Source organism: Lynx canadensis, chromosome A1 (assembly GCF_007474595.2).
Source record: "Lynx canadensis isolate LIC74 chromosome A1, mLynCan4.pri.v2, whole genome shotgun sequence".
Taxonomy (NCBI): Eukaryota; Metazoa; Chordata; class Mammalia; order Carnivora; family Felidae; genus Lynx; species Lynx canadensis.
This window is the reverse complement of record NC_044303.2, coordinates 209,007,270-209,022,224: the sequence shown is the minus strand read 5'-3', so window position 1 is coordinate 209,022,224 and position 14,955 is coordinate 209,007,270. Positions and strand designations below refer to the sequence as shown.

At 47.5% G+C, this 14,955-nt stretch overlaps 1 protein-coding gene across 1 annotated transcript in view; it reads left to right on the top strand.

Annotated features, from left to right (window-relative positions):
- EGFLAM (EGF like, fibronectin type III and laminin G domains) overlaps positions 1-14,955 on the top strand; it is a 180,537-nt gene that overhangs the window by 153,663 nt on the left and 11,919 nt on the right. The window contains 4 exon segments of the mRNA XM_032594538.1: positions 1,801-2,003; positions 10,722-10,764; positions 10,766-10,788; positions 14,377-14,520. Of these exon segments, the coding sequence (XP_032450429.1) occupies positions 1,801-2,003; positions 10,722-10,764; positions 10,766-10,788; positions 14,377-14,520 (413 nt within the window).

Below are 14,955 nucleotides of genomic sequence, written 5' to 3'. Positions count from 1 at the left end.
CCAGGACCATCAAACATTAGGGGAAAAAAGCATTTGAAGAAAAGCGTATTCGATTGCTGGATGTTAGCTTCGTCCTGTTTTCCTTTAGCAACCTGTGGTGGAATGTGGGCCATTGATCCTTTCTAGACTTGGGGTGAAACATGAGAGAGGCTAAAATGAAGGCAGGACAGTGAAAGAAAGCCCTACTGTGATTTGCACATCTGGGCACTAGGAAGGGCCCCGTGGGGCTCTGTTCCCCTCCCCTTGTATCCCAGTGTGGAGCACAGAAAAGGGGTCCAGTCAATATTTGCTGACTCTGAGGTGTTTCCCTTTGTTGCTGAACTGTGATGTCAGCGACACCTCATCTCAACCCATTGTCCCCCGTCAGTGGGTTTGGCCATGTTTCATCATGCGTTTGAAATTCTCACTGAGAAATCAAGCTGAGATGCTAAGAGGCCTCACCCGCCTCCCTCCTGGCCCTTGTCAGGCTTTGCCCCCGCCCCCTTCACGTGGCACACACAACCCTTTCCTCCCCACGTCCCGGAAAGGCCACCCGCCCCTCCCAGTGGCTGAGTCACTGGCTGTGCCACGTCCTGAAGGGGATGGTAGCCTCTTGGCCTGTCTCAAGGACGTATGACTGAGTTTCACAGTCTTTCCCTTGTAGTACGAAAAGGGGAAGATTGTAGAAGGATTCTGGCTACTCTCTTGCAGCTTGTAAGATTCAAGACTGGGAAAAAGTGTTCTCCTAACTCCCCTGACACCCTCCAAGGACTAGGCAGGCCTATGGAACCATGGATTAGTGGCAGGAAGGACCATGGCTAACCTCTTAGGACCCCCTGCAGGGTGGGGGTCTTTCTGAGAGGTGTTCTGTCTCCTGGTTCTGCAAAGCCTGCCTGACACCAAAACACCCAACAGCTCAAGGTAAACACACACTCCAAGTGGAGGGCTGAAAACATTGGGTCCCCCAGGCGTTATTTGGGGCTGGGAAACCCACTGACCTCTCCCTATAATTCATCATTTTCACTAGACCCCCCATTGCAGGGAAAAGGGAGTGAAGGCAATGGAGCCCTCTTGTCCCAGTGAATTTGCACAGCAAATGACAAGAATGTGATCTGAGTGTCACTTTTTTTTTTTTTAATAGTGGGGAAGGGGATGTGGGGAAGGGAATTCAAGAGTGTCCGGGAGAGAGGATAGCAGGAAGGGATGGGACAATCTGGGAGACCCCACTGATGGAGCTGTAGATGACACGAGACCATCAGCCAGAAGAACAGAGCAGTACAGGGAGAAGCTTCCCCAGCCCCATTGCCACTAGAAGGCGTCAGTCCCCCTTTGATTTCTGCCTGCATGATACTTTGTTCTGTATTCTTCCCTACTTGGCTTTATAGCAGCACCTCTCAACCTTGGCTGCATTTTAGAATCACCTGGGAAGCTTTTAAAAGTTACTGTTGACTGGATCCTGCCCTCAGAGCTTCTGATTCCATTGATCTGGGTGAGACCTGGGGCATTAGTGTATTTCTTAAAGTCCCCCAGGCGATTCTAACAGGCAGCCAGGTTGAGAACCTTAATTTTGTATTTATTGAGACTTCTTTACGACCTCCCGGAATCTTCCAGGACCAGAGGACGCTTTACTCTCTGCAGATTCTCCCAAGGGCCACAGAGCATCACTTCAGTGCCTGCAACACTTACTGGGCGGTAAAAACAGGAACCAGACACTTTCTCTTTTATGAAAGCTCCCCCATCACATGTAGCTGAGGTTAACAGGCTGAGGGGAGCTTTAGCAGACTGCAAAGATGTTTTCTGTGTTTACATTTTCTCCCGAAGATCATCCTGAACGACCGAACCATCCACGTGAAGCACGACTTCACGCGGGGCGTGAACGTGGAGAACGCAGCCCACCCCTGCGTGGGGGCCCCCTGCACGCACGGGGGCAGCTGCCGGCCCAGGAAGGACAGCTATGAGTGTGACTGCCCCCTGGGCTTCGAGGGGCTCCACTGCCAGAAAGGTACACGGGGCGGGGCTCAGGCGTTGCACCGGGGAGCAGAGGGGACCGGCTTTTCCAGAAGGATCTGGCAACCCCGGGATAGCCGTGCCAGTGGTTTTTATCATTGATTTCAGTAACGTATTCAATAGCATATGAGATGGTTAATTGTTACATTAAACAAGAATTGAAATGCTGAAATGCCTCTGTAACAGTAGGTAAATGGCTTCTTTCCTGAGAATCCCCTCAGGGTCTAGCCACCAAAAGGTTACATCATAGTGTAGGGAGGTTCCCAGGACCCCTGCACCTGAGCCATGCCTGTCCTCATAGGTGGAGACTTTATAGGCTGGTAACTATTTTGACCCCTTCCTGCGAACGCTATTAAGTGTTCTAGGGGTGCCTGGGTGGCTCAGTCGGTTGAGCTTCCGGCTTCAGCTCAGGTCATTATCTCACGGTTTGTGAGTTCGAGCCCCGCTCGGGTTCCCTGCTGACAGCTCAGAGCCTGGAGCCTGCTTCCTGTTCTGTGTCTCCCTCTCTCTCTGCTCCTCCCCCTCTCGTGCTCTGTCTCTCTCTCTCTCAAAAATAAACATTAAAAAAAGTTAAAAAAAAAAAAGTGTTCTGTATGTGGCTGAGAAATCGCGCCAAATACAGAAATGTATAAATTCTAAATAGGTTGCTTCAAACTACAAGTACAAATAACCTTCTGTAAAGTGCTGTTTTTCATGCTGTTTCCTCTGTGCCTCAGTTTCTCATCTGTAAAACGGGAATAACCAGGCAATAGTGTCTAACACAGTAGTGTCCTCATTTAGTCCACATGAGACGATGCGTATTGCTGAGACAATGCCTGGTAAGTACTCAACCAGGACTAGCCATGTTGTTACTGGGGAGAAAAATAAAATGCACTACAGGTGCGGTGAGCTACTCAGCTCCCTACCTTCCGTTGTCTGAAAGCTAGAGCAAGTCACAGGTGGTGAGTCCCTGCTGGACTGAGATTTTCACATCTGCCCTAGGGAGGCAGAGGCCACGGATCTGGTGTCTAGAAGAGGCCTGCCAGCATATGGTCATCATGTTGGGCCATATGGATCTTCTTGTTTCCGACATCAGTATGGCCTCACCTGTCCGGGAACTAATAAAAAAAGGTAGACAGGCCAAAGGAAATAAGGCAGGGGGCGGCCTAAGTGAAGGGATGTGCTCTCTCTCTTTCCTGTTTATTTCCAGGTTCCCAATCTTTATCAGAATTAAGGCTTAGGGAAAGACTGTTAAGTTACAGGTAGATATTGCGGTATATGGAATGCTAGGAGAAGTTGTTTTGCAACAGTCTTGGGAAATATGAATGCTAATTTGCTGGCTGGAAGCCTGAGTAGTATTATATTTAAATGAATTCTGAAAGCTGCCTGGCAAATTATATGAAATATATTTATTAACATAGCTCACCCTAGCGGTGAACCTCCAAAGAAGAGTAATTGATCCATTTCTGAAAGATCCTGATTATAATTCTAACAAGCAAATCGTTGTTTAGCTAATAGTGGGTACTTGCAGAGATTTAGTTCGAGAGTAGCCCATTCATTCAGAAAATTGAGTTTGGATTTTACACATTAGTGTTTGAATTTCCTGGGTCTCCAATTTTACCACAGGCAATTCAGGTTTGCTCCTGCCTTAAATGCTAACATTAATGGTCAATATATAAAGTCCAGGCTTAAATGAACATGCAGCTTTGAGAACGAAAGGAAGAAGGACGGGATAATTTGTGATCTTGTTAACCCTCCTTTCCCGCTGTAGAATATCAGCCATGACAGGTGCAAAGCGCTCACATTTATAGCTTCATAACTGTAGGTTCTGGTTCAGTGAGAAACACATCTCACTGGAATGAGGAGTCAGATCTCCATGCAGGGCCTAGGCCTCCTGGCAAGATCCAAGGGAATGGACAGCAGCCGGGGGAACCTGAGGGGATGTTTAGGCCTCTTTTTCTGCAACGTGCTAGGCTAGAGTCAAGAGTAAAACCCAGGCAGACTATGAGCTCCCCTTGTGTTATCTCAGTATTTTTTTTTTTTATGCTTTGAAATAAAGATAATGCTCCTGGCAGAATGGCAGCTGTTGCCAACCATAGGAAGATTTATACATGGGGAGCATGGCCTGTATCATGTCTTCTCCCATCATGTGGCTTGAGAGGATTAATGCGCCTGGGCACAGGTTAGGGCTGTTAAGGACAATTTTTTTTTCCAGGCCCCAGCAGGCACCCAGTGGTATGCAGTTGCCATACAGACTCGTTGGGGTGAGCATCTAGTCCTGAGTAAGGATGGGAAAGAGAGGGGAGAGAGATAGGCAGCTACACTCCTCCGTAGAGATGCATAAGAACATTCTAAAAGTTGGGTGGATTCTTAGTTGGGGAGACCAAGAATACTTAGAAGCCATCCTTGGTTGTCAGATGAATCCTGACAAGTAGACAGGAGACAGTCTTGTCAAATCCAGCAAGGTGATCCCTAGCTTCATAAGTTAAAAGTTTAAATTTTTCCCCCCTCCCTGATAATGTTTCAAAAGCAAAAACCTATTCATAGTATCCCCTCCAGAAGTTAAACCGGTCCTTTTACATTGAACGACATATTGCAGACGTCACCAGTGTCTGACCTCATTCAGTCCATACCACCTCCTTCAGGAATTTCGTTTTGGGGATCCTCGTGAGTCTAGTTTTCTCCAACCCGGTCAAGGAGTTTGTGGCAGGCAGGCGGTTTCCACGAGGGCCCTCGCTGGGAGATGGACACTCGTCCTCACCACTTGGTGGCACAGGAGGACTGGAGCCAGAAACTCACACGAATCCTGGAGTGGTGCTAGACACTCAGACCATCGCTATGGTTTGGGGACCTCCCCCTTTGTTCTTGCAAGGCTGAGCCCAGACGGAAGGAGGGATCGGGCTCCCGCTGAGCTCCTCGCTGCTCCCAGGGCACAGCAGGCTCCCCGCAGCGCCAGGAGCTACAGAAACCTGAGCCTCTCCAGCCCATCGTGGGGAACCCACCAGGACAGGAGAAGCCAGAAGTTCTTTCCCCCCCCCAAATAATTTTTATTTTATTTTACTAAAAATTTTTAAATATATATTTTTGTCAAGTTAGCTAACATACAGAGTATACAGTGTGCTCTTGATTTTGGAGGTAGATTCCCATGATTCATTGCTCATATACAACACCCAGTGCTCGTCCGAACGAGTGCCCTCCTCAATGCCCGTCACCCATTTTCCCCTCCTCTCTACCCCCCCCCCCAACCCTCAGTTTTTTCTCTGTATTTAAGAGTCTCTTATGGTTTGGCTCCCTCTCCATTTGTAAGGTTTTTTGTTTTTTTTTTTCCCTTCCCCCATGGTCTTATGTTAAGTTTCTCAAATTCCACATATGGGTGAGAACATATGATATCTGTCTTTCTCTGACTGACTTATTTCACTTAGCGTAATACCCTCCAGTTCTATCCACGTTGCTGCAAATGGCAAGATTTCATTCTTTTCATTGCCGGGTAGTATTCCATTGTATATATGTACCAGACGTTCTAACCCCAGCCTGCTTCTAACTTCAGTGCCTACAAAAACCATAAAGCCTGACTTTGGTGATTCTCTCACCTTCCATTTGGGGGCTCTCACTCTTAGATGCCTCCTGCCACCTCAATTTAGGCATCCCGTATAGCACCCCAATACTGAGACCCCCTTCTCATTTCACCAGAGGGGCATCGCCAAGTCCTCCCTCCTCATATAATGTATGCCCCATCCTAAGGGATTTCTGTTCTCTCTACTCTCATCCAGATTTACCCATCTTGTGTCCAGTCCCTCAGAGTTCCTGTATCTAAGTAAGTGACCAGCAAGTTAAAGCAGAGTTTCACAAGGCTCGTGTAAAAAATTAGGCTCTAACAAATATTAATGACTGCTTTGAGCACACACACACATACAGACAGGCAGACACACAATCACATACACAAAATGGCAGTGGGGTTCCGTGGTCAAATAAGCTTGGGTAATCCTGAGCAACCACAATTAAACAGCTCTCTCTTCTGCGGGACATCTCAGGGCCTTGGCGATGATCCGAGTGTCTACGACAAGGGTACAGGGTGCAGCTTCTTCCTCCTGGGCTTCTCCCAGCCAAGGGCACACAGGCCACCTGGGAAAGAACTCAGCCCTGGTCCTCCCTTCCCTTCCCTGCATTGCCGAGAAGCTGGGGCTCAGATCGTGCAGGACCCTGCAGGCCACTAGATGGGGGTGTTCCTCTGTAGCAGGTGGGCTGTACCCCACTCACCACCGACAGCCAAACCGGTTTGGTCACATATTTGTCAGGGAAGCGCAGTCCTAAAAGATCGGTCTTGCCTCATCATTACAGATACAGCACAAATGCAACATTTTGAACATTTTATATTGTATTTAGCAAATGCACAGTGTATTGCTGGGTCTGATTTAGATGATTTGTTATTTATTTATTTTGGTCCCAGTGTATGAAAAAACAGCTTCAGTAAATATAGGCCATAATATATGAAAACTCAGTATATAGAACCACAGATTAAAAAATATATTAATTATGCATAATACAGGGAAGTTTTTCCCTTGGGATGCTGTATCATTAAACAATGGAAACATGTGGGGGTGGTCGGCCTAGAGTTGCTCTTGAGATCCTTGACAGCTGGTCATAAAGAAAAAGGTATTCTGTTGTTGTTCACTCTGTGCCTACAGAGTAGGCGTCATGTAACCAAGAATTCTGTACCAAGTAGAACTTTCAGCAAGGGATGGAGCTGCCCTGTGGATGAGGGAGTTGCCACCATCGGGATGGTGTTGGGAAAGTCAGATCACACCCCCCCAGGTCCTTCCTCTGCTGTGGTCCTGTGAGAGAGCCAGCACTCCCGTCAAACTATTTAGAGTCTTTTGGGAATTTCAGGTCCCTCAAGTGGAAAATTCGCTTTGCCTGGCTTGGATGCTGCTATTCATTGGGTATTTTTTTGTGTGTCAGCAGATGGCACAAGCTTCTGGGTATAAATGGAAAGACGTGACAAAAATACTTGTCGACTAGTGTAGTTGCCGCAGAAAAAAAGACAATGTAGAAAAAAATTAGATTAGGATAAAATATCGTCGTGTTTACAATATTTACATAAACCACAAGGGCCAGAAAGGGCCAAGATGGTCATTTCTGGCTCTAATGTTTTAGTATGGAATTAATATTTCTCCATATGTACTGCCTACAGTGAGTGCATTTTCTCCATTTTGTACTCAGTCATGTCATTTCTGGAGCATCCCCCTGACGTTTGTTAATCACAAAATAAGCAGGGTTCTTGGATCTTCCAAAGGGGAGGTGAAGGTGGGAATTGGGGTGGTATTTTTCCACTACAGAGAGAAAAGAGGCAGCTCTTTTCGTCTTTTCCTCTTTCACATGTAGTCTAGAGGCAAGAAAAGTAATAATCATGGACAAGGTAAGTGACTCTTTAGCAAAGAACTACTTCTGCAGGTTTAGAATAAATGGGGATTGTTGGTTGAAGGTCAGGGAGCCTCGGAAGTGTCAGACAACTTACTTAATCTCTTCTTTGCCCACCGCCACCCCCACCCCCACTGTTCAGTGAAGACTTAGTTAGGGAGGTGAGTCTGTGACTTGGTGTAATCCTGCTGAGAAAGATCCCAGTGGTCCCTTTGGGATTCTTACTCACATTCCCCTAGGAGGGTGAGCTGGGCCCTCTGCAGGGATCTATGAGGGAAACAAGGCTGGTTTTCAGGGATCTGCAACCAAGAGAATTGGGATTTTATAATGACTGTGGAAATTCTGACTCTCCCTATTCTGTTCCATGCTGGCACCTGGCAGAGTGTGGGAACTACTGCCTCAATAGTAAGTACAGTACGTTCCACGAGACACTGGGAAAGCACCCCGGGTTCGTGCCTGGGAGAGTTCTGGCCAGGCCACGGGCACAGCACGGGCCGACCACATGCAGAGGGATCCGGGGAAATGGTGAGGGCCTCGGACACTCTACCAGGGTAGTGGGAATCCTCCCTCTAAAACCACCAGCCCTGAGAATGCGCTGGTCTCCCAGCTTGTCTCAGGAGGAGCCTGAGCCCCAGAGCCAGGGGCTTAGCAGGCAGCCGGACTGGGCTCACACGGACCCCTTTGAGGCTCTCCGTGTGCAGAGCTGATGACATGTGACAAGAACATCCTGACCATTTCAAGGAGTCCAGGGGAACGATGGCTCTTGGCCACAGGCCCATGTCCGTGGCCAGTAACAGCAGGGACGGGCCCTGCCTGTGCCTCTCTCCCTGGGGGTGAGCCAAGCCCAGTAGGGGAGCCTTGGCTATGTTTAGCTCTGGGAACGAGGACTCGTCAGCTTGGATAGCCTCTCCCTTTTCCTTCTGGGCACTCGTATCCTGCTAGTAGGGGCCCGCTTCCTAGCTGCAAGCCCCCTTTACCTCATCCACTGTTGCCCATCTCATTTCTGCTTCTGTTCTTCTGGGTCCTTCTCTCTCTGCCTGGCTTTCCTGCCCTGATTTCTTTCCCCGCCTGAAGGCTGCCTGTCCACATGGCTCTCCTTTCTTTTCACACCATCTCCCTTCCTTCCTTATCGTTTTCTTTTCTAACCTTTCCCTTCTCTTCTTCTTCCCATTTGTTTTTCTACTCAACTTGTGCTGTTTTGCACCCCACTCTTTTTTCCTCTATTTCCCCTCCTTTTCTTCCCCTCTTCCTCCTACGCACTTTAACCAGAAGGGAGAGAGGCTGGTGGTGCGACCAGAATTTTAAAGCTACAATAGCCCCCGCTTATCTGTGGGGGAAACGTTCCAAGACCCCCAGTGGATGCCTGAAACCACGGACAGTACAGAATCCTATAATATTCTATGTTTTTTCCTGTAAGCACTTACCTACGATAAAGTTTAATGTCTACATTAGGCCAGTAAGAGGTTAGCAACAATAACTAATAATAAATAGAACATACATGTAACAACACACGTAATAAGAGTTACGTGACTGTGGTCTCTCCCTCAAAATATCTTATTGGACTGTCCCACCCTGTGATGCTATGAAATGGTAAATGCCTGTGTGACGAGATGAGTGAGGTGGAAGGCGTCACGCTCCTACTGACTTCCTGAGGGTTGTCAGGAGGAGGATGTCCCTCTGCACCGTGGCCGACCACAAGCGACTCAAAGTGTGGACGGCAAGAGCCTTTCTGGGTCTAATAGGCCCTCTCAGCTGGCTGCCCCCCTGTCCCAGGGCTGTGCTGCACCAGAGAGCAATAGACCAATTTCTTCATAGTTCCCTCAGAAACGATCTTAAACGTTTCACTTCTCTTCCTTTGCTTTCTTTGTTTCCTCCATTCCTTCCTTCTCTCCCTCCTTCCTTTTTTTTTTTTTTTATTTTTTTTATTTTTTATGAAAAGATTTTGGGAACTTGCCAACAGAGGACCTTCTATTGGGGCTCAATGTCATTGGGTTTGAGCGTTTGCTGTTGTCTTTCTCTCTCTCTCTCTTCATGTTTAAGAAGTTATGCTTCAACTCTCCTACTGTTCATAGTATCAGATAGTTACACACTTCCTCTCCTGGGTGTAGAGTCAGCTCAGTGTCTCCTTTGTGTCAACTGCGTATTTTTGTGAAACTAGAACTCGTTTTATAAGCTGCCTTAGGGGCGCTTGGGTGGGTCAGTTGGTTGAGCATCTGACCTCAGCTCAGGTCATGATCTCACGGTTCATGGGTTTGAGCCCCACGTTGGGATCTGTGTTGACAGCTCAGGGCCTGGAGCCTGCTTCGGATTCTGTGTCTCCCTCTCTCTCCACCCTCCCCTGCTCATTCTCTCTCTCTCTCTCTCTCTCTCACTCTCACAAAAGTAAACATTGCAAAAAATTAAATAAAAAAATAAGCTGGATTTTCGTCTCTCATTTCATACACATTTCTTTGAAAATGAGATTCATTCCATGTTAATTTCCTTAAACTGTCATTTCTAAAGAGGAAAAGATATTGCTAACTGTGTGGAAACGGGTGATTCCTAAGGAAAACAAAGTGATGAGAAATTAGAAGAAGGAAAGGTACTTCTAAAATACTGGAAAGTTTTTGCTGAGTGGGCTGAGGGCCAGAATTAGGGAGAACCCCTTGGCTTATGGTCTTTTGCTGTCTTAGCTGTGTGATCTTGGGCAAATCCTTGATGATTCTGTGTGTCATTTTCCTCTTCTGTAAAATGGGAATAACCAACCCTCCTTCATATTCCCTGCTACTTCATGGGATTGTAGTGAAGATCCTATGAAATGTAAACACTGGGAGGTGATTTGTTAAAAAAAAAAAAAAAAAAAAGAGTCATAAACCTTATCCTGCCCACCTCACCGATCTCTTGAGGTCATGGCTGAAGGAGTCCTGGGGCAGATTGGCTTCAAACAATGCAGTCCTGGTGGGCTTTGTTCAGAGAATGTTTCTCTGCCTCCCTTGGAGAGCATCTAGGGTTATCCCCAGCTGTTCCCCACATGGCCCCAGACCTGCTTTTTGGATTCCAAGAATAATGGGCACAGTTCAGTTTCAACATATTGCAAGGACTTCTCAGTAGTGCTGAGGCCAATAGCAGTGACAGCCAGCCCCAGGAGAGCAACCACAGGGAGACACCAACTCCAGCCACGACAGGCAGTTCTGAACCTGGCAAGTGCCTGTCAGCCAAGAGAAGGGGCTGACAGGTTGTTAAATGTCCATTTCCAGGAGTGGCTTCCTTTGTATTTTCCTGCCATGTAGTGAGGGTGGGGTCAAGGAGCATACTCCATGTAACCTCCATTTCTGTTACTGTCTCGACGATCACGGAAGCCACGAGATTCCACAGTTTATCGGCCCAGTTACCTTGATCTATGGACAATCCCGACATCCTCAAGAGGTAAGAAGTTACAGACGGCACCATTCGCATCTCTGTGGGGGTAGATTTCTGAGTCTTTCCAGACTTTTCCTTATCTTACTTGCCGGAAGATAACTCTCAAAGAAGTCCTTTTGCTGTGGCCTCGGGTGGGTGGGGAGGGGAAACACACACACCATAAACATAGAAACCAGAACAAAACAAACAAAACAACAAACTAAACTTGAGAACAACCCATTACAACAGCCAGATCCTTTCTGGTCAAAGGGCCTGAAGAGAAAACTACCCAGCTCCAGGATTTGCGATACCGGGCTTTGAGAAGCAGGAAGGTTATGAGTATGAGTCCCCGGAAGGGCAGTTCTCTTCACGTTGTCCTGTGGCGCGCAGTCTGCTGGTTCTGCCCAGAACAATTAGCCCAAGCGCCCCGGTGTTCCCGCGTGCCAGCCAGTCTTCAAATGCAGGGTGCCGCTTTGTATCTTCCTTAGCAAAGGTCCTCTGTCCTCTGCAGGCTCTGGCCACTCCAGGGAGCGGCTTCTCAGCTCTCCTGTGGGTACAAGGAGAAGCCCACATCCTAGCCGTGGCTTTCAATCCCTGGTGGCAGGAGCTCCAGCACTGCTCTGCAGTCCCAATTCTCCTGGTTTGGAGCATGTTTACAGGACAAGGGAAAGGCTGGCCCAGGCCAAGTCTTGTCGCCCTTGTGAGACGCATCTTTGGTGCTTTTGGTTTGCCCTTCTCTCCTTTTTCCTCCTCTGGTTCTGTGTGTATAGGGTGCCACCCCCCCAACCCTGCCACCAACACCATCATTCTAGAATTTTCCTTCTCTTCAGGTTGACTGCATCTTACAGATTAAGGCAAAGCTTTAAGCCAAAGGCACCCGTTCTAGGGTGGAGTCTGGGGGCTTTTGAGGGACAGAAGTTAGTAATGAGACCTTTCCTTGCAGCATTGGATGTCCCTGGTAACTCGGAACACACACCAGACAGGCATTGCTTCATTTCTTTAATTCCAGGTTGTATTTATCTAGGTGTCTTTGCATGGGGCCTTAGGAAATATGGATTCCCAGTCCGAGAGAGAGCTTCTTCCTCTTCAGCACTTTCTCCTCCCAAAACGGAAAGGGCATTCAGTCCCAGAAAACAAGGCAGTTTGAAGAGGGCCAAGTCTTGAGCACCCTGGTACTTAGTACGAGGCACCGGGGTGGTTGGGGAGTAGAGGGTTTGGTGAGAGGAGGAGGTGCAGGACCCCAAACCAAAGCAATTGCATGTACACGCATGTATATGCGATGTGTGTGAAGCTGCAAGTGGAAGTCAAGATCAGGGTCTGTTTCAGTCAGATGCCTTTGGCTGCAAATAACAGAAGACTCAGCTCAAAATGTCTGAAAAATGAAGGGCATTTATCACATCACATAACAAGCGGTCCAGACTTAGAGTGGTTCCAGGGTTGGTTAAGTCAGCGATTCAACTGCATCATCAAAGAGTAAGTCTCTTCCATCTTCCTGCCCTGTTATCCTCAACAAGTTCCCCAACGGCCCCGCCCTTCATGGTTATAAGACAGCTGTCCATAAGATGCTCATAAGATGGCTATAAATCAGGGCAATATCCAGTGGAAGTAAACATTTTTTTTTTCATGTGCCTTTTTTGTTTTTATTTTTTAATGTTTATTATTGAGAGAGAGACAGAGCTCGAGTAGGGGAGGGGTGGAGAGAGAGGGAGACACAGAATCCGAAGCAGGCTCCGGGCTCTGAGCTGTCAGCACAGAGCCCAACGTGGGCCTCGAACTCATGAACCATGAGATCATGACCTGAGCCGAAGTCAGATGCTTTCTCAGCTGAACCACCCAGGCACCCAACACCTGACTCTTTTTAAAAGAAAAGAATCTTTCCTAGAATCCTCCTGATAAATTTCTCCTATCTCCTTGGACAATATTGGTCACATGGCCACCCCTAACCAATCACTGCAAGAGAAATGGAGCCATTAATGATCAGCTTATACTAGTCAATGTATCCAGAGCAAGTAAAAGAAGTAAGGAACCTGAATAAAGATGGAAAAAAAGCAGATCTCTAGTGAGTAGGCCAGGGCTGGATTCTCTGCACCCGGCCTGGTGGCAAAGTCCCCATTATGGACCCCTGCTTCTCACTGCTTCACTTATGCGCTCTATGGGGACAGAACTTGATCTCTTTCTATGTAGGTCGGGCTCTGGAAAACTAGACAAAAGTCCCTCCCTGTTCACTGCAGATAAGATGGTTTGACTGAATGATTTTTTCAACTTTACAGTGGTGCAAAGTAATGTGCATCAGGAGAAGCTATACTTGAATTTTGAGTTTTATCTTCTCCCGGCTACGACGTGTGATCCGATCCTCTCTCATAGTGCAGGGCAGTGGCCGTAGCTCCATTCAGCCACGCCATCAGGAGGGTGAACCACAAAAGCACTTACAACATTCTGTTTCCTACAACTATTCTGTTTCTCACTTCAGTATTGGTATCAGTAAGTTACACGGACACTCAACACTTTACGTTAAGGTTTGTTTTGGATGATTCTGCTCTCCTGGGGCTAACGTAAGTGCTCTGAGCACGTTACGGTACGCTATGATGTTGGTAGGTTAGGTGTATATAAATGCATTTTTGACTTAGGGTATTTTCAATTTATGATGGGTTTATCAGGGTATAACCCCATAGTACGTTGAGAAAGATCTGCACTAACCATATATTCTACAGCTCCTGACCAGGTACGTGAGACAGAAGGATGGCACGAAGAGATAGAAAATAGAAAAGAGACTTTCCAGTAGTGCCATATGAGGAGCAATGCTAAATTATGTTTGCTTTGATCTCACTTTGATGTAAGGACCTCATGCTCGTTCTCCTTTTATTAGATAAAACCCTGGTCGCTTTAGTGAGACTAGATTTCTGAACTGGTCTATTCCCAAGAATTGATAAGAACACATAAGCATGAGATTATATGCCCAGCCATGGCTGTAGGGGCAGGGAGACCTGCCTGAGCATCCCTCCATTCCTCTCAGCTTCCTCTTCCTCCCCACCCTGCTGCTGCCCAACAGCTCTCAAGATCATTATCCAATCAAGCCACCTTCCTCGACTGGCACTCTGCCCCATCTGGCACTCTGCCTCCTGTTCTGCCCTAAAGGACAGTCCCTGCCAGAGCAAGCCATCGATGGCCATGATCATAGCCCAGAGGGCTGCTGACTTGAACCCCTTGGCAATTAAGAAACTCACTCTCTGTTGGGGAATAAGGAGCGCTTTTCCAAGGCCCCATGAAGGTGGGACAAGAAAGAGGAAAGACCTAGGTGTGTATAGGGGGTGGTGCATCTTTGATGCTGGCATTGGCCAGACTCTGGCTACTCTGTGACTCATCAAGTACTCCTCGTGGAGTTTTACCACATGTGGGGAGGGGACACTGCTGCAGAATGAGAAGTCCAGCATTTTAGACCCATACTGTGACTCGTGGCGGTGATGCCATTTTTAATTTCCTGGTAATAAGTTTCGGGAAGGCCAGATGACCCTCATTCCTGGCTTCTTGGGGCTGGTGGCCAAAACTGGGATTATGCAGAATGGATGTCGGTGGGCACTGGTTGGTTTGTTACAATTATTTGTCTTTTTTCCCCAGGGTATCAGGATCAAGAACAAATGCATTCATGAGGTTTAAGACAACTGCCAAAGACGGCCTGTTGTTGTGGAGGGGAGACAGCCCCATGAGACCCAACAGTGACTTCATTTCCTTGGGCCTTCGAGATGGAGCCCTGGTGTTCAGGTAACCCCCTCACCAGCTGTCTGCAGCACCACCTTGCGATTTTTCTCAGTGCTGATCATGCCAAACAGAGCCATGCCGAAGTAAGCCAGCACACATTTTGCTGGAATTGACTGTTGCCTGAAGCACCAGGCTTATTTGACGCTCCTGGTGCTTCGATGTTTCATCCATCTTCTAGAGCAGTAGTCAGCAGATTATAGCCTGAGGACCAAATGTAGCCCCCCACCCAATTTTGTAAATGAAGTTTTGTTGGAATTCTGCCATACTCGTTCGTTTATATATTATCTGACTGCTTTCGTGCTTCACTGGCACACTTGAGTAGTTTCAGTGGGGACTGTATCGCAAAGCTTAAAATATTTATTATCTGGCCCTTTACGGAAAGTTTTTTGACCCCTGTTCTAGTATGTTGCAGCCATATGCTCCCCACTTGGAAATTAG